The following is a 20,555-nucleotide window of genomic DNA, read 5'->3' as shown; positions in this document are numbered from 1 at the left end:
GCATTTATCCACAGCAATTAACATTGAAAAGACCTTCAGAAAAGATTGATCTCGTGTCTTCTTCACTTAAGGGGAAAGTGGGGGGAAAAAGTAAAATTGGATGTGAATTATGCTATGACTTTTATGAGAAATGACTTATTCCCTTGACTTCATTCAAGCTTTGACTATCAATATCCATTCACAAATGAAACCAAACAATTCTCAGTTTTCCTTCAAGCCATTCTTTTACACATTCCCTGTTTTTATTAGAATCTCCCAGGGTTATACATTTATCAGACTGACTCAGAAGGTCACAAAATATGCAAGTTTTCAAAATAGCTAATTCTCTTTATAATGAATTTAACAATAGTTGTACTGTTAGTGCAAAGAAAGGAGAAGCAGGAAGAGACAGCTTAACAAATCCATCTCATGTGCAGGATGAAGCTTTGAACTGCTGTACAAGGCAGAAAAGGGAAGCGGTGAGGGCCGTATATTGACACACACATAGTTTTAAGCTTAGGCTGGAGTAATCCTTCTCATGAGTTTGCCGACATGCCTCCAAAAACTGTTGATAGCTACATAAAACATCCCTCAGGTTGGTTTTAAGGTCTATGTGCCCACTACTGCAAAAGCCACAGTCTGTGAACTGTAGGCATACTTCCGTCAACTGGAGAAGGTTCTGGAAGGTCTTTTGAACTATCACTGGTGTCTCTGGAGAAGGCCCTCGTGCTTTGATAATCTTCTGACAATTGGCTAACAATCTCTGTGATTCCACATACAAGGCATTCTTGCTTTCTGAAAAAAGGGCAGTGCATTGATCCTCTGGATGTTTCCTTTGGCTTCCTGAAGACCGCCTTAAAATTTCCTTTAGCTCTACTACATCCCCTAATAAATGGCAGAAGTCAAATGTCGAGGCAGACCATTTTTCTTTCATATCGCTCAGTTCTTTGATAGGCAATTCTGGGAGGTATCTGTCATTCTGAGAATCTCGGGGGGTCCCGTTCACATAAGTATGTTCTTGGAGGTGCCTGGTGGGATTAAAATCTGAAGGCAGTGGGTTTCTTGTTGAAGGTGGACTTGTTAACGGTCCTTCAGAAATGCTACTTGCGAAGGGTTTGGGGCTGTCTAATTCTGCTTCATTTTCTACCCCATGGAAACAGCTTGCGTAAGACAACTGGCAGCTGCATCTCTCCAGTTTATGTCGGGTTTCCTCAGAATTCACTAAACCTGGCAGACCTGTGTCACTGAATGCCACCGCACCTCCAGTTGCATTGTCAGAAGACAGAAAGGGCAGATCTGAAGTACAGTTTTTCTCACTGGGTCTGGCAGTCTTAGGCAAAATGTCCAATGAAAGGTAACCCTGTCCAGCTGAATTACCACTTTTGCTCTGTTCTACGTTCTCCTCTGAGGAAGCCATTAGTGAACTGGATCTTTTGTTTTTATAATCTGTAATGAGAGCGTTTCCTGTGAGGTTTTCCCCCTCTGTTTTAAAGTCACCAGCAATGTCTGTAGATTGGCACAGATTATGAGATATACTCACAGCTGATAAGTGGGCTGGGACTTGATTGATAACATCATCTTTTAAAGATAAATTATTAATGCCCAGGCCATTTTGGCTAGTAATTCCTTGGCAATCATGATCTACTTGCTGACAGATTTTTGCATTTCCTGCTGCTGAACTGAAATTTGGCCAGCAAATTTGGCCTGATGTATCAGTTACAGTTGAAATCCCCAGAAGTTTTTCATCTCCCGATTTCTGCATAGCACCCTTATTTGACAATTGGCTGGCACTTTCTTCAAGTTTTAAGTCTCCAAGGACCTGGCTGGATTCACATAAGATGGAGTCACTTTTGGCTCTCTTGCAGGGATCTAGCATAACCTGTTCCTGTTTCTCAGCTTTCTCTGCAGAATGAGAATCCAGGTCCAAGACTGGGGCAAAAGACGAAGGTTTGTCTTGGATGCTGTTTTGAGACACCGAAGGTTTGGTGGTAGTGTGTATTATTTCCTCAATCAATACATAACTGACTCCTGTTGGAGGCGTAATTTTGATTGTTTTCTTGTCAAGTGCTTGCTTTACGGAACACTCTGCTTTTACTTCACAATGTCCCTGAACCTGTCTAGCTATTTCTGTAAGCTTTTCTGTTTTTTCTTCACAAGTGGGATCAGGACCATCCGGCTGAAAATTAATTTCTGGTGTACTTAAATGGTGACTCTGATGGGGGGGCACATAAAAGGAATTTAAAGAGCAATCTCTTGAGTCTAAACTTCCTCCACTTGCCTGCGCAGAGGCCAGGCACCAGACTGAATTGGTTACTGATGAAGTCTGCCCCATTTCTGGTGAATCAAATGAAAAGGTTGAATTTGGGACCACCTGGTTTTTCTGTGTGGCTTCAAGAAGATTGAGAATTTGCTGGGGTTCCTTCAATAAACTCTCACCTGTGGGGTTCGAAGCTCCTGAAATGGTAGCATCTTTACTGCAACCAACATTGGTTTCCAGGGCATGGGGTGAAGCTTTGGGGAAACTAACTTGGGAAGTAAAATTTGTCTCGAGGAAGGACCTTCTTTTCCTCAGTTTATGGGCACACGTTGGGTCTTTTTCTGGCCTGAATTTCACCCTTCTGCTTTGTCTTGACAGGATGTTTTCATCCAAACTGCCACAATATGGCAACTCTGGGGAACAATGTAGGGGTAGAATTTCAGAACCTAAAAAATAAAGAAGAGGCCATCAATATGGAGAATTACTTTTTTGTCCTATTTCAAAAGTCGTTTGTAAAAAGATTTATGTTGCTGCTGATATGGATGTCTAAAGGTGCCTTCGATTCATTTCTTTCTACAAGCTAATAAAGAAACTAGGGAAATGTCAGGCATTATCTGATGGCCTTCCTCTCTCACCTTGTCACTGAAATTTAATCTATTGTAACCAGCTCAACAAAGTTGGAGATATACTTACCCATCATCCTCTTTCATCCACTTTTGTATCTTTTTATGGCACAAAGGGATGAAAAGTTGAGAGAGACTAGAGAAATTCTGCTATCACAGAGTACTCGTTAGTCGTAGTAGTAAATTTCTAGTTTTTTTTTTACTACATTAAAACGTTCTCACACAAATATTCCACCATTTATAGTTGCATGAACACAAACAGTAAGTACCGCGACAATTTATTTCCGTGTATTGGTACTTTTAGCAACTAAAAGAAAAAAATCAGAGGAAATGTAATAATATGAAACACTGAACTGGAATTTTCTTTGCAATGAGTTTTGTGGAATAGCCATTAACTCCCAGTCATAGGCACCCATGCTTAAATGAAAACAAAATATTGGGCAGATATAAGGAATAATATTTTGAATATGAAAGGAAAAGCTAATAACTGGCTAGATTTCAGTAAGCGACTCAATCAGCTTTAATTATTCTAAAGGCCTCACATTGATACTATAGCACTACGAGACATCATGAGTAACAGTGTGAAATATGGAAGAGACCAACAAGGATTGCCAAGATAGCAGTCAAAATAAAAGACCTTGGGAGGTTCATACCACAAAGGAGATACTCCAGGGGTTATCTTTTAACTCACCTGCTTTTGGCTCTTTTGGAGTCATCCTTTCGGTTCCATCACAGACTTTATTATCTGAGTTAGTCTTTCCAAAGCCAGGGGGAGATCTCAAGACAAAAACAGGAGCCTGGCCCTCACTGATGTTCTCATGGTTTTCAGGCTCCTGCAAAGAGCAGCTTTCAGGGCTGTCACTCTGGGTATTCTTCCCTCCACTGCTGGCTGGAGAGAGGTTGGCACAGAGGCTGTAGTACTCCATGATGTTGCTTTCGGCCAGCTTGGACTCTAGAATACTCACACCGTTTTCTCTTCTGGATTCCTCTTCTGGCTGTGGAAGACCTGGACTGGATACCAGGGGTGGCAGGAGGAAAGAAAAAAAATTATCTTGTGATGTTCCGCTTTCCTCATCTCCATCTGCCTCAAAAAGCACCTTGTCATTATTGGCCAATTTTTGAAGAGCATAGTTACAAAACTGAAAAATCTCTGTCCTGCTTGCTGAGCACGCTTCTAAGTCATCTTCTTCCAAGGCATCCAAAGAGTCACTTGAGCCACTGGACTTTGGCCCCCTGCTTTCTGTGTTGGCTGAATCGGAGGCTTCTGAAAGGCTATCGCTTATGTTGTACCCATTGCAAAAGCTCATTTCTTTGGCCTCCAAGGTCTTTCTTTCTTGCTCCAGCTCTTGTTGCTCTCCTTCCTCCTCAATTGGGGGACTAATACTGCTGTACTTGGGTGAATGTGTGCCTGAGAAATGGTCCAAGGAGGAATCTGGATCAGAAGATTCTTCAGAGTCACTGCAGGTTCTAGATTCGTATCCTGCAAACACATACAGACAATTTCCTTGCTTCCTTCCAAGCAAACTTAGAACACAATTGAAATAAAAGCTCCCTAAAAAGATCCTTAAGATGACTGTACTGCTAAGAAAAAGGATTCCTCTGAACATATCCTGAATACTGTTCTCAGCAGCATCATTTGGGTAGTCAAAGGATAATGGGCTAATATTCAAACGCGTTTCAACCATAACAGGGTCTGTCTCAGTGTGTGGAGACTGGGGGACTGTGGATGGGGGAAAGTAGGCCCAGGTTCAACTATAGGAAGCCTGGTAAATTTTGATTGCATGCAAAATTAGGAGGACTGTGTCTTGAATGGTATCTCTGGCACTGGTTCATGCCCCTGAAATTAGGTGAATTCACATTCAGATGTGACAGAAACATCTCCCACATCCTTTCAGCGTATCTCAATGACCATTTCAAATGGGGTTTCTAAGAATCCTTTTGCTTTTGCCCCTACAAAGGAAGGGGGCAATAAAGCTGCATAGAGAAGAATAAATAACAGACGGAGACATCAAAGTGCTAAATATATGCATGTATTTCTAGCAACAGGTGCACTATTGAGTTTGGAACACTCCTCTCCTTTACTTATTTAAGGAAACTTGCTTTTTACCTTCCTCAGCAGAGATCCGGTGCATCTGAGGTTTTCTTTCCTCCCAGATGAATATGGAGCTGCTTGAATCTACAAACATTCTGTAGTAACCACTAATGAGACAAGCCAGATCTTTGGCATTGTTGGACTCCAGTAGCAGAGTGAGCACCTGGTACAGAAGAAGGGAAACATGATGAGCTGAAATGTTCCTGACAGGGTAATACATCAAAATTGATATGAAATATATTTACCTTTATATCTTGGAGGTAGATCTTCACCATGCTTACTTTGTCAGATTCTTTACTGAGTTCCAGTCTGCTTATGTTAGCAAATTCTGCCAGCAAGGTTATGATATTGAGTTTGCTATTAACCACTTGACTGATTCCGTATTTGGCTCCCACCAGCAAGGCAATGCATGTCTCTCTGTCCTGTAGCTTCATGGGGGGAAAGCAGCTTATGACCAAACTTAGAAAGGAACAAACTCGTGCCTGGCTACAATATCTATACAGTATAATTTGGACATGTAAAGAAACCCACACAAATGAAGTAACACAATTTGAACTTTCACAACGTTATTTTTAAATACATGTTAATCTCAAGGAGACATTTCTGATCAGTTCAGAAGGGTTTTTTTTTAATAGTATTCTGTATTAGCTAACAGTTAACCTTTTCTCATTCTTGCTTCGATTGAGAAGAAACAATAGACGCCTAGTAAAGAATTGGATCCTATAGAGAAATTCTCTCTCTCTCTCTCTCTCTGAAATCTCTCTCTCTCTCTCTCTCTCTCTCTCTCAAATAATGGCTTACATTTGTGCTGTCTAAACAATGGTTTAGAAATGTTTAGGGTGTGTGAAATTGCCATTAATTCAGAAATATGAAGTTAAACAAATAACATCTTATGTTTTATGAATGCAGCCAAAAGTTTACAAAAGCATTACAAAAACCTAAATGGGAATTGAACAGCTCACTTTAACATAATTCAGTGTTTTATGAAACTTACTGGCCATCATTTATGCTGTACTGTAGAGAGGAAAGCAGGAAATTACTCAGTTGTTTCATATATTAACTCCAGCACTGGATGATAGCAGCAGGTCTGTTTTTTCTACATTGCTGATCAATTCAGGAAATTACTACTTCCACATAATTGCTTCTGACTGAACATTTTTGGATTATCATAGCTCATCTTAACAGTTGTGATCAAGCTGTGGGCCCCTCACAATTTATGCCTCTGAGAAATGCTCACAGCTTTTAAGGTGACTGGCAAACTAGTTAATTGGCAGGAGTGTGTTAGGCTGGTCCTGGGAACAAATGGGTGGAAGAGACAAGTGGCTTCATCTCAAGGTCTCAGATGGCAGGCCTTCCTGGACTGATATTATGTGATATCTATACATAGATACACTAATGTGGTAAAGAAATGAATTCAGAGACTCAAAATATAGACACTCGACCTTATACCATCAAACATGCAGCAGCCTGTTTGCCATCTGACTTTATATGTAGTATCAGGCCTCTTTCTGAATGGTTATGATGGGTCTATTTATTTCCTTGTCAAGCAAAACAGAAATAGTGTCATGGGTGGACCTCAGGAAAAATAGGTTACTGGTTATTTCAAGGTGAGAATCAGAAAAGACTTGGCTTGACATTTCTAATACCAATATTGAATTTCAGAACTCTTAAAATAACTGGGCCTTGTGTACCACAAAGGGCATCTTTGTGCATTGTTTATTGCTACACATTAAACATTAACAGCAAAAAGTATTTCTGAAACTCGCTGCAGTCATGGACAATTGTTTCACCTTGGACCAAAGCTAAACAAAGTCTTCTTTATCCCCACCTCTATAGTTGCCTGCACAATTCGAGGTGCTAACAGTTTAAAACCCTTCTTGGTTTACAGCCTGTACATCTTCAGGATCACTCTTAGTCCCACAACTAACTACTGTCCAATAAGATAGAACTAGTTCATTTTTTTATTGGTGTATAATCTGAGACATCTACATGGATACTATTTTATTTTCATCTTGCCTTTCCTCCATGAATTCAAGATGGCCCTCCCGTTCCTACTGCAAAATCGCCAGATCTCCATCAGTCAGGAAAGTAAGAGGGATACCTCAAAGTAATAGCTGAACAATAGCATTACTAAGAGTGACAGCTCCCCGCTCTTGCTTCAATTTATGAATTACTATGCCATCCTTTGTTTCAGAAAAGTGCCACTCCTTCTTTCTTTCTTTAATGGTATCTATACACCGCATAGGAAGCAGGAAACTTCTTCTGATGCAAGCAGCGAGAGATGACTTAACATTGCCACACCTTAGGTTGTGTCATTGCATCAGTATTGCAATCTGTGATGTATGCATGTGTCCTGGCATTTGATTACTGAATTTTATTTTGGCTCATGTGGCAACCAGTTCAATTCTAATCAATAAACACCAAACATCTGCTTTTTTAATCCATAAGAAGTGCAAATGATGACAAGGTGTCTGAAAAGTCATTTTAAGACAGAGGCCTAGCTATTTCAAATAAAGGATTCAAACTGTTTCCTTCCATTATGACATTCCCAATGACCTTGAGAAAATCCCCAAAATCACAGAGATGATCTAGCTTTCATACTGTAACATGAAGAGTTGAATGCAATGGTGGAAAGGCTGAGACATTCACTAAAAATACTATTTTGCTGTAAAAACGAAATCTTAACTGTTGGGTCCTTGATATTTTTTGAGCTTGGATGTTTTCTTGCAGGCATTTCATTACCAGGCTGCATAACACCATCACTGGAAAGGAGAGCTGCTGTTTATATATGTATATTAAGCATCTTGCCTTGCCAATCTTTCTGTGGGTGTGGCTTCCTTTTTAATGGTTTCTTGATTAAGGTGTTATTTATCCCTTGAATGTTTATCTGGTCCTGGTTTTTTTTGCCAATCTGGGTGTTGGCTGCTGTGAACAGGATGTGTTCCAGGATGATTTTTTCAATAGAGTTTGTGTGTCTTTTGGTGACTGATATGTGTGAATGTCACATTCCAGGAATTCCCTAATATTCTAAAATGTTAACAGAGTCTTAGTATAAGCTATGGTCAAGTCTGTCTATGTGTTACAAGATTAAGGCGCTGTTCATGTCTTCTTTCTGCCATTTGATGTTTGTGGTGCAGTCTGCCATCTGTGTGGCCTACATAGTGGCTGTAAAAATCCTTACATTGAATGGTGTACATGACTCCTATTTTTTCTTCTTTGATTAATTCTGTTAGGTTGTAGATATAAACAGCCAGCAGATTGTGCTGGCAGCAGAAAAATGTGAGGTAAAGAAGAGATTGCCTACATAAATTGTTTTCCCCCAACACCCCTCCTGCATCGCAGAATGGAGAAATGGAAAGGGAAGAAATTTCAAGACCAGTACTAATAAGCTGTTTGAATAGCATGCCTGTGGCTTTTAGGCCCAGACTTCCAGTGTGATTACATTGCTTTCAATATTTAGAAGACCAAATAGTTTATTCCCTTGTGATCCCTTCCTCTCCAATATCTCTCCTTATGGGAAAAGGGGGAAGGATCAGGCAAAAGAGAGATTGCCAATGAAAATCACTTGCTTCCCCCCCCGCTTCCATTTGCTCCCCCTGCAGAGGAAGAAGATTGGAGAGGAAGGGATTTCAAGAGAGTAAGTTGTTGAGTAGTGTGCCCATGGCACTCACATTGCTTTTGATGTGTACAAGACATTAGCAGGTACTCCAGTAATACAAAGGGTGGGGAGTAGTTGGAAGGCAAACAAAAACCAAAAGTGTGAAATTAATTAATCTTGTCAGTTTTAAGCTGGAAAACATAGTTGCAGTCATGTGATTTCCCACTTAGCAACTGCTTTGCTTAGCAGCAAAGTTGCTGGTCCCAAGTAGGACTGCCTGTATCTACAAGAAAATTACCAATATCAGAGAGCACCAAGAAACCAATTATATATAGCCCTGAAATACATATTTTATTTTCTATTAGACATCATAAATTTACCATGAGTGTGGCATTAAAGATTTTCCCTCCATAGAGTTTCAGGTCTCCAAGAATCTGCAGGTAACACAATCGCACTTGGGCTGCTGAAAGGAGATGCTGCAATTGTGGAAAAGCAAAGTTAACACAACCAGATATTCACAATTGGTAGGCCCACAGCCTCTTATATATTATTATTCTCATACAATAAAATTTGGGGTCAATAATAATATGGCAAGCTACTACTACCATGACCTTCGTGGGACAATAGTGGGGCAAATGTTCCAGTTGTCCACCAGTATTATAGGGCATCTCTGAATCAGAATCTCTGTTCTTGTTTACTGACTGCCTCATTTAGCAATCATTCAACAATTACAACAGTGATGAAAAAGTAGCTTTATGACCTATCTTCGTATTTATGATCTTCACAGGTCATAAAGAAAATGAAAGCTGAAGTAAGATCATAAACTGTAGTATCACCTAGGGATTGCTTTATTTAGTGACCAGATTGCTGGTTCCAATTGTGTTCACTAAATGAGGATTATCTGTAGTCTTGGGAACAATCAGTATTTCTGAAGGCATCACAGAGTAATACTCAGAACAGAAATATTGTGTTTCCTTTTAACTAATAATGTTATCCCAAGCATTGAATACAGTAAAATATGAGATTAGTTGATTCCCAATAAATACAAAACCATATTCAAATCACAAATTATAGGCAATTATTAGCTATCTTTATAGGCATGGTCCTACTTTTTTTACCGACAGCATATGCACATCCTAAAATTCCCCATGGATCCACCATTGTGCTCTTGGAACATAAGTGTTATTATCTCATTAATTTTTCTAATGAAGATCAGAAAGATCAAACCACCTTTTTTAGTCAAGGACCAGATCATTTGTATTTATACACACAGCCACACAGCCCTCCTTTTTTATACTTTACTGGCCACAAATATTTTCTAGTCTCTCCCAGTGCCAATGTCTGAAGCATCTTCTAGCGCTTCATCTCGGTCCCACTAATAAAAGAATTGATTTTATTATTATAGAAATACATTCCCTATTCTTCCTTATTCTTTCCAACAGTAAAGATAAAGGTTTCCCCAGTTTTTGTCTGACTCTAGGGGGCAGTGTTCATCTCTATTTCTTAGCCGAGGGAACCAGTGTTGCCTGAAGAAGCTTCCGTGGTCAGTTGGCCAGCATGACTATCTGATGAGGCACATGGAACGCTGTTACCTTCCCACGGAAGTGGTACCTATTTATGTATTCACATTTGCATACTTTCGAACTGCTGGATGGGCAGGAGCTGGGGCAAGGATTGATGCCTACCCCGTCACATGGCGCTCGGGTCTCAAACCTGGACTGTTAGAGCTTTCCAGCTAACAAGTTCAATGTCTTTTGACCACTGAGTCATTGTGCCCCCTTGCTTTCCAACAGTATATACTGGTATTTGGGAAAGGAAAAATTAGGTTCTATAAGAGTAAATACAGGAATAAAAAGGGCCTAACAAGGAAGATGATGGCAGAGTCAAGGTCCATTGGAGGGTGACCTTCCCAGATATCTTAAAGCCACTTTACCTTTTGCCTCGGGTCCAGCAAAAGATGATTCCTCTTCATGTGGAAACTAATAGCTTTTTTGATGTCTTTGCCTCTCATGTTTCGGAGTAGAGTTGGAGAAATAAAATTCTCTATTCCCCAATCCTTCCTGCAGCATCAGGAAAAAACAACAACCCTATCCTGAAATGATCATCCAGGAGAACTTGCAGTCACCATCCTATAATCGTTACAGAAGGATTTAGAGTACAAGACTGCAATGTAAGTTTCAGCAATTTGCTAGCCTTCAGAAGCAGAAGTGGCATTGTTCTCAACCACAGGCATCCACCTGAGGTGGGTGGCCAAGGAGAGCAAATGATGCAAACGACCCAGTAAAAAAAGACCAACCTATGTGACAGATTGTCTTTGAACTCGTTGGCTTAATGTTTTTTTTTAAATGCCATGTATTTTCCTTAAAAAAGTTTTAAGTAGACTTTACAACTGAATGCCTTTTCACTTACTCAATATACTTTAGTGAGACTTTCTGTGGCTGAGCACAGGTGATTATCCGTTCTTGGATGTGCAAAGCAGCCAGCCGTAATGCAACGCTGCACTTCATCTCAACAGCGAACCTTTCTTGAAGAACATCACTACAGCTCTGAAATGGACAGGACCGTGTTAACAAGGGGAGAGAAGAGACATACAGTTGCACCAGGCTAGATTAAACAGGATTTGCTCTAATCCTGTTATTGTAAGAAGTGATTTCTACTGTTAAGACCGTTGGGCAATTAGGATGGTTGCAAAGCCCAGTGTTTAATTAATTTCTTTTGAGTTATGTACAATTTGAGACTGGTTCACACATGCACACGTTTGCTGAATAGAGAATTTGTAACTTCTGATTCTGGAAACCCACGTCCAGTTTTTAAGAAGAGATTGGACAGTCATTTATAGGGTTTCCTCAGTGGTGGGATTCAACTTCTTTTTACTACCAGTGCTGTGGGTGTGGCTTGGTGGGTGTGGTGTGGTAGGCATGGCAGGGGAAGGTTACTGCAAAATCTCCATTCCCTCCCCACCCCACTAACCCGCTTTCCAGCTCCGTTCTCCTGTGCAGGGCAACAAAAGAAAGCCCAGCCGATCAGCTGGGACTCGGGAGGCAGAGAATAGATGGGGGCGGGGCCAGTCAGAGGTGTATTTGCCAGTTCTCCGAACTACTCAAAATTTCCACTACTTGTTCTCCAGAACTGGTCAGAACCTGCTAAATACCACCTCTGGGTTTCCTGCTTGAGTAGAGGGTTTGACTGGGAGATCTCCCGGGTCCCTTCTAACTCTTGTTATTCTGTGTTCTATCACTTATGTTGATATGAGAAATCAAGTGGGATATGACATGCACATGTCAACCCAATCCAGATTTTTCAGTCCACTTTTTCTCTCTGTAATTAGGACAGAAAGAGACTGACCAAAAGATCCATGTGGTATATTTATTTTAACATTTCACATTATAGAATATGTAGGTGTGTGTTAGAGACAGGTTTATATTTGTTTTCAGACATAATATTCACCCATGGTTTATTTTTGACCATATTTTATTTAACAAAACAAAGGAAGTTTGGCAGATTATCAAAACAATATTCTTATTATTTTGCCAGTTGAGTTACTTTCTTTCCTATTTAGCTGCTTTTGACTTAGAGCATTGTGACTTATATAGCTAAGCAAAGCAGGAATAATTCTAGCAACCATAAACCACCCATAACATTCCGACTGGGACATTATGTTAAGCAATCAACATACGAACAAGTACCTACTGTAGAGTGTAAAACTGTGATTTATTTTCATACAGTAAGACAATACAAGCACATTATATAAAGTTGAATGTAATGTGGTTGCAGCCTCTGTGTGTATCTGAGTAGATGTAATATCTAGAAATTTCTATGTAAGGTTCTATTCATGTTAGGGTATTGTTATCTTTTTTGACAGTATAGCAATAGCAATACCACTTAGACTTATATAGTGCTTTATAGTGCAGCCCTCTCTAAGCGGTTTACAGAGTTAGCATATTGCCCCCAACAATTTGGGTCCTCATTTTACCCACCTCGAGAAGGATGGAAGGCTGAGTCAACCTTGAGCCTGGTGGGATTTGAACTGCCAAATTGTAGGCAGCTGGCTACAGAAGTAGCTTGCGGTACTGCACTCTAACCACTGTGCCACAGAGGCTCCTTAAAGTATGTTAGAGAGCAGTCACTGCTGAAGAATTTCTTGGACTTTTTAGTTTGTTGTTTAATTTTTTTTCATTTATTCAGTTAAGAACAAGGCATGATATAGGGTGGAAAATGAATCCAAGGAAAACTGAACATTGAAGTGAAAAGCATTTAACAAGATTCAAAATATAGATTATCCCCAGTGAAAACTAGCTTTCTCTAAACCTGAGATGCAAATTAAGTCAATAAATGATGGTACTAGGCCCTTAAGAATGCTTTCTTTTCTTAATGACCTGTTAAACTTGTCAAGCCTCTTCCTATTCTCACAAAGAGAACTGCACCCATAGAAAATTATCTGCACTCTGAAGCAATTATCTTTAAAACTATAGTATACTGAGCATAAATAAATTAATACAGAAATACAAAATGTGTAATACAGAAACACAAAATTGTATAGTAAACCCCAATTTACTATACAATCCTCACCCCATTCTTATTTCTGCACATGTATCACATTTGGACACACAATGTGGCCTTTATTTTTTCCTGTTTGTTGCTGTAATTATAAAATGCATGTAAAAATTTCTGAAATAGATTAAATCTTGAATGGTTCCAAATATGTTCAAACAACTGGAAAAGTATTATTAGTGTTGTGTAGTGTTGTGTTATACACATCTGTATGTTCCCTATATGTAAAGGCACCAACATTATTATGGATAAATAAACTTGTTTGATACTTGGGTTTATGCTATTTATTGATGAAACCTAACCAAGTCAGAAAAGCTCATAGTGTATTCCCATATCACCTGCAAGTAGAGATATTCAAAAGCCACTGGATCTTCCTGCAAGAGATGCAATGGATCCCTGGGGATAAAGCAAACTCTGAAGAGGCATCGATAATCATGAGACTCTTTCTTCTGAACCACCTGAAACAAAGAAGAATGATAGATAGATAGATAGATAGATAGATAGATAGATAGATAGATAGATAGATAGATAGATAGATAGATAGATAGATAGATAGATAGATAGATAGATACTGGTAGATCAAGGGTGTCAAACTCAATTTCATTGAGGGCCACATTAGGGCTCTGGTTGACCTCAGGAGGCCGGATGGGCGTGGCTAACTAGGCGGATATGGCCAACTGGGTGGGCATGGTCAGATTGATGCCACTCCCCAAACTGCTCGTTACCTCTTTGCATTAGGTAGACTGTGCCAAAGCCATGCTGGCCCAATGTTTCCTCTTTGCATTGGTTAGATTGGGCCAAAGTGACGCAGGCCAGCCTGATGTTTCCTCTTTCAATTGGGTAGACTGGGTTGAAGTGATGCAGGCCGGCCTCTTACATTTTCTAGGATGACCCCATGGGCTAGATCCAGCCCGAGGGCCTTGTGTTTGACACCCCTGGTCTATAGCATGCTACCACTATAACAAAAGTCCTTAGAATTGGGAACCAACCTCTAGTGATTATCTGCTAAGATATTTTGATAAACAAGGTATTAAATACTTTATAGCTGCTCGGACAAGTCTGGATAATTTCCAGCAAAAAGGCAGATGGATTTTATTATATAAAGTTTTGAGTGATCAGTGGAATACTGCTTCAGAATCCCATCTAACTTCTTGACCCTCTCCATGTATGGTACAAGCAGAGTAAATTATGCAGAGTTATATATATTGGAATATTGGTTATATATTGGAAAGCAATCAGATAAAATGAGCATCTGTGATTCAACCATAAAATGATAAGATAGCTGCTTAGAGCAACTCATCTTCCAAATTCAGATAGAGTTGCCAAGGATGAGGGGTGGGATTTTGGATTACTCAAATCTTTCTAATCTATGTGGATCTCATTAAGGAAACCAAAAGGATGGAAATTCTTGTCTAAAAATTTCAAATACTCATTCAGTGTCTACTATTATAACAAGGTGAGTGCTTGTCATTCTGGAAGAAAGAATGGAAGAAATAGATCTTGTATGACAATCAGTGTATTATGATTCATTAGGGAAGCAACTTATATTAATCCACTTCAGCATGACTTAAGTATAATTCAATGGTACTTTAAAGAAATCAAAGCAGTATCAAGTAAACATTTATGGGCTATCATTAGGAATAAGATTATACAAATTCTAAGAGGGCGTTTAAAATTTTACTTTGAATAACCAATTGATAGCTGTTAACACTGTATTGAAAAGAATTCATGAAAATAGATTCTAGGGAAACTGATATTCATATCAAATCAAATCCTTATTATGGTTATAGACCAATACATGAAAACTGGGATTATTTCAGTAAGGCTGCTGCTATATAAACAGGTTTACAAGCGTGCAATGTTCTGAATCAATAGCCCCAGTTTTCCATCATCAGCCATATATTTTGAAGGGATACATATTTCCACTTTGAAAGGTGTGAGACGTGGTTCTATTAATGTGACTGATCTATAAATCCCATTTCTGTGACCACTAGCCATGCTGGCCAAGCTGATAGGAGTTTGTACCCTCCCTATCTATGAATTATGAAGCACAGAAGACAAAATGCCAAAGAGCAATTCTAAGCTCCCTGCACTGGTCAGTATCCCTGGGCAAAAGTTTATTAATTTGTCCACCACCACCAGAAATGTCCTAAAGCAGTGAAACTCACCTGTTCAATGAGCTCATCGTCATGCAGAAGATACATCTTGAGCACATTATATTGTTCTTCCAAAACCAAGGCAAAATGTTCAATGCTTCGAATGGATAGCTTTTCTTTCAAAGTAAGAACAATATCCTACCAATTACGGGTGTAAAAAAAATCACAATTTCAACAACATGTAGAAAGTATCTAGGTCCACACAATGATGTCCTTGGAGAGCTTAATTGTTCACAAGGATAATTGTACATGTTAGGAATGTAAGTCACCTAACAACTGGGTTGAAAATATATAAACCAGGATAGACATTTTAAAACTGTATCTTTAAGAGAATCCTAAAAAGTGTAATTGGGTGTGGTTTCTCAAACGGCCATAAGATGGAGCCAGAAACCTGGGTTGTTTTGGTCTTAGTCTCAGAAGAGAGCTTGAGTGAGTCTCAGTCTCTGTTTTTCCTTCTGTTGGAGAGTATTGCCGTTCCTCCATTTTTCCTAATTGACTGATATTCATGGATTTGATGTAAGTCTGATACTGAACTGTTTTTGATACTGGACTTTGTTATTGGATTATCCCTGGATTGAAAACTGACTGATTTACCTTGTGAATGACTTTTGGACTGCTTATTTTGAACTTTGCCTAAAACCTTTATTGAAAGTAAAAAAAAAAACTACATTTACTGTACAGTGTATCTGTGTGCTGTGTGTGTATTATTCAAACACTACTCTCAAATACGTCTCCCTGTATGCGCTCATTCTCCTAACGGGGAATTACCTCAACAGTACACACGTCATAAGGTATGGCAGATCTGACCCATGATGGAGAAGCCATTCAAATGCATAAAAATTCTTTGGTACACAATCTTGGCTAGTGTAGCTTACTGACAACGAACTCCCATTGTTGACTGCAATGTAATCTGACAGCAATTTGAAAAAAGAAATACCCACGTGGATTAGAATCAAAATAGAATACAATCCACCACAGAGATATAGAGGATTAAGATTTGTACTACTAATTTCTCTGACATTACCATACATTAGAAATATAGTCATAAAATTTGCAATGAAGGGCATTAACCATAGGCTACAATAAAATCTGCTACTTGGCTAAATGTGGATCATGTCCCAACCAAATTTATAAGCGTTAAAAAATACAGGCAGCATTGTGGATGAGGCAAGTTGGCCACTTGATTGCTTTCTTATTCTATTTTTAAGTCACTTCAGCAAACAAAAATACTGAACTACGTTGTTTGGTTCATGAGGATCCAAGAGTTTCCATCATATACCAGATTGTTACTTTACCTGCCCACAGTATGTTTTCCATTATTGTAGTAGATGCTGCAGCAATGTATTCATCTTCTGGCTTTCATCATTGAGTTTAAAGGGCATCTCTTCTCATTTTATTCAATTTCTCTCAACAAAACATCTTGCAATATAGAGGAGAGTTTGAGAAATATTCACAGGCCCAACTCTTCAATGGCCACCATTGCCAAGTGAAAGTTCCTAATCCAACATTTAATCACAATATTATACATAAACATACCTTGACTGTTGTGTTTGCTTCAAACTTGAATGCTTTAGTCTGCCCATTTTCTAAATAGACTTTGAGAACATTGGGCATACACAGAAGAGAACTTCCCTAGACAAACACACAAATGACAGCATCCAGTGAATACTTTTGACTCTCAAATTATGTCTGAAATATGCAGCAATTTACTGAGGAACAAAAGGAGTTCTTAGCAGAAAGTAAAGTTTGCTTAATTCTGGGGATTTCCCTTACTGGCTTTCAAGGCTTAATAGTTGTCTCTGAGAACAGTTAGACAATTCAAACGATTACATTTACTGTCCATGTTGTAAAGCAGCCCCTTGTTGGAAAGTTAAGTTTTCAGCATTTACTTTAGAGATAGTACAAGATACGATTAAAAATTTGTGATTCCAGATTCCAGCCAAGGTTCCGCCGGATACCTTAGTTTATTGCCTTATCCAGAATAGAGTTTATTATTCTTGTTATTGAATATTATTATTCTTTGTTATTGTTTTATACTGGCAGGATTCAATTTACTTCCAGTGCTATAAAGCAGCCTCCTTGTGGGAAAGTTAAAGCATTGCCACATACTTTGGAGATAGTAGTGGGGGAGATAATATTTGGAGATAATAGGGCGTGGCGCACCAGAGCCCTGAGAAATCTCTTTTACACAAGTTCCATTGGTTTAAAGACTTTGAAGAAGAGATAGGCCTTCATGAAATATGAATAGTTGGTAATTTTTGCAATGCCAAAGGATTTTTCTTTAGCTCAACATTTTACATTGTTTTAAGATTCCAGCCATCCTCCCAATACCTTAGTTTATTGCCTTATCCAGAATAGAGTTTATTATTCTTGTTATTGAATATTATTATTCTTTGTTATTGTTTTTTATACTGGCAGGATTCAATTAATTCAGCCAGTTCTCAAGTCAACAGTCATGGTTTGTTTTGCTTGCCAGTGGGACCAGAGCCCTGAGAAATCTCTTTTACACAAGTTCCATTGGTTTAAAGACTTTGAAGAAGAGATAGGCCTTCATGAAATATGAATAGTTGGTAATTTTGCAATGCCAAAGGATTTTTCTTTAGCTCAACATTTTACATTGTTTTAAGATTCCCCAAAGAAATCCTTTTTCAAAATTTCTTCATAAAGAATAATGAACTCTAGAAATAAGGACTGATTTTCTAAATGCCTTAATGTCTTCCTGGCACTTGAATAGCTCAAACAACAATTTAAAAAAATGTGAAAGAATCTTAACACACTATAAGTTTACCCTTTAATTTTGCATAGATCTAATCAGAACAAAAAGCAAGGAATAGGGTGGAGGGTTTTTTTGGGTCTATATCTGGTATTCTCAAGGGTCTTCTCCGACACCAACTTTCAAAAAAGTAAAAAACTCTTTTTACCCTTTTTCTTCAAAGTCCAACTTTCACTTTCTGTAGGGTGTCACTGGAAAAACCATGTCATGCATGATCCCAATTGTTAAGGGTATAGACGTGTCATAGCATCTGAATATCTTTTACCAAAACCTTTGCTACTATCGTACCAAATGTTGGTTTGTGTCATATTTCTGGACCTTTGGTTCCTTATCATTGACAGTTGATCTTAAAAGGCAGAAACTATTCTCTTCTTCAATATCTTCTGACTGAAATTCCAATCCATTTCAATTCGCTGACACCTAAGATGTCAAGGTGTAATGGATTCATCTTTTTCTGCATTGGGCTTGTGTCATGTTCCCACTGGAATTTTATCTTTGTAACTTTAGATTTTCTTTTCCTGCATGGCAACCCCCAAAGGGTTCTGCTCTAGCCATGTGACAAACACAACCAGCTCTTCTTCAGTAGCATATTGGGTGCACTTTGACCCAAGGGAGGCCCATAATTCACTACAGGTACTTCTCGACTTACAACAGTTTGTTTAATGACTATTCAAAGTTACAACAGCACTGGAAAAAGTGACTTATGATCATTCACACTTACAACCGTTACAGCATCCCCATGGTCACATGATCAAAATTCGGATGCTTGGCAATTGACTCATATTTATGACGGTTACAATGCCCTGTGGTCACGCGATCACCTTTTGCGATCTTCTGACAAGCAAAGTCAATGGGGAAGCCAGATTCACTTAACAACCATGTCACTAAGATAACAACTGCTGTGATTCACTTAAGAACTGCGGCAAGAAAGGTCGTAAAATTGGGACAAAATTCACTTAACAACAGAAATTTTGGTTTAATTGTGGTCAAAAGTCAAGGACTATCTGTACTATGTAATCAATCACTTTATTGTGTCTATCCATGGGGTTTTCTCAGCATCATGTGGAAGTGACTCATCTTTGCATTGTCCCACACATTATGAATGAATGTTGGCATCCACTTTCAACATCTTTCTATATTGCTGCTGGCCAATATAGGTGCCTGCTTGCTTTAGCTGGGCAGCTGGGATGACCTTCAAGCCTTGGTAAGCCTACTGGGGTTATTATACTCGTGGTATATTCTCCCATTATTCTTTGTTCATTCCTCCTGGCATTACCGCCTCCCTTCCCATCATGAGGCAGCATAGCAGAACTGAGGGGAGACCATCATTTACACAGCCAGATTCCTCAGATGACTTGTGCAGAAGATTGCCATGGGGTGATATACAAGCCTTACCTTAGAAAAGTAAGGTTTAAAAGCATTTCATCTCATCAACAATTTATGCCTTCAGGCCAACACTGTGAAAGCACTTCTGGGATTTTTCCAAAAAAATCTTACTTCAGCTTCAGTAATATTCCATTTAAAAGGACTACTGTGATGGGCCCTCCTGCGAAGGTTGCTGTGCCATTTGGAAAAGTACTATAAAAGTATCTGGGAAAGTTATCTTCCTGTATGGATAGAGCGGATGGACTTAGAGAGATCCCTATATGTAAAACAATGCCTCCTATTATATATTCATGAGCTCATAATCCTTGACTGAGCCGAAAAATAAGGCTAGACAGCGAGCAATGTGATTATAAATGGGAGAACAATAGGTCTGGTTTGCATCGTAATGCAAAACCACTGATTTCACATTTTCCAAGAAACCCGTGTTTGGAACTGCAGTGATATTCATGCAATATTTGAATTTTTTCCACATAGCTTTCAAATTAAAAATACGCATATTAAATATTTTGAAGAAAAGTACATTGCCTCAGTGGACATGATATATGAAAATTGACTGCATTAAAGAAAACGGCAGATAAAATGTGTCTTCTAGAAACGTGTCCATGCATATTACCAGAAGATGCACGCAAAAGCAGATAGGAATATTTGTGAAAACTTCAAACTGAGGTCAACTTAATTAAAAAAAAAGGGGGGGGGGGAACTGAGCCAAAGCAAAATGGAAGGTTTTATTCATCTCTGCCAGGTATGACCTGTAGCAAAGTGTTCACAATTTTGTAAACAAAAAGGGAATGGGGGAAAAAATAGCATTCTGTTAATACCCCAAGCGGATGAGCTTCTCAACTATATCTGAATTCCCACCAACAGCAGTCAACTTAGCCAATAATGAGAGGTGCTGGAAACTATTGTTTAACAAAACTCGGAGAAATGCAGATGACCTCTACTTTTTAGATTGACAATTTTGCAGTTACATTGTTTGTCAATACCCCAGCAGGAGAAACAGTGTACCTAAAAATATGTTCATGCACAGAAAAATTCAGGAATATCTGCAAAGGGGTTACAAAAATTTAAGATGGCTTCTGTGATTGCACAATTGAATCGTATATTTTTTAAAAAAATCCCTGGACTTCAATTCAGGATCAT

General features: G+C 38.9%; 1 protein-coding gene across 2 annotated transcripts in view; it reads right to left on the bottom strand.

Moving 5' to 3' along the window:
• Positions 1-205: 205 nt before the first annotated feature.
• The window catches only part of FRMPD1 (FERM and PDZ domain containing 1), a 72,413-nt gene continuing 52,063 nt past the window's right edge, over positions 206-20,555 (bottom strand). For both annotated transcript variants that reach the window (XM_026672944.2, XM_026672947.2), the window contains 10 exons: positions 16,793-16,888; positions 15,269-15,394; positions 13,439-13,558; positions 10,959-11,095; positions 10,483-10,609; positions 8,930-9,025; positions 5,197-5,379; positions 4,967-5,114; positions 3,551-4,339; positions 206-2,682 (listed from right to left, as the gene is read on the bottom strand). In XM_026672944.2, the coding sequence (XP_026528729.2) occupies positions 407-2,682; positions 3,551-4,339; positions 4,967-5,114; positions 5,197-5,379; positions 8,930-9,025; positions 10,483-10,609; positions 10,959-11,095; positions 13,439-13,558; positions 15,269-15,394; positions 16,793-16,888 (4,098 nt within the window). In that variant the 3' untranslated portion in view covers positions 206-406. The remainder of the gene's footprint in view (positions 2,683-3,550; positions 4,340-4,966; positions 5,115-5,196; positions 5,380-8,929; positions 9,026-10,482; positions 10,610-10,958; positions 11,096-13,438; positions 13,559-15,268; positions 15,395-16,792; positions 16,889-20,555) is intronic.

This window comes from Notechis scutatus, chromosome 2 (genome assembly GCF_049901735.1).
Source record: "Notechis scutatus isolate UNSWTSFEM ecotype Mainland chromosome 2, rNotScu1.2, whole genome shotgun sequence".
In the NCBI taxonomy this organism is placed as follows: Eukaryota; Metazoa; Chordata; class Lepidosauria; order Squamata; family Elapidae; genus Notechis; species Notechis scutatus.
The sequence above is the reverse complement of the archived record's forward strand: the minus strand, read 5'-3'. Positions and strand labels throughout refer to the sequence as shown.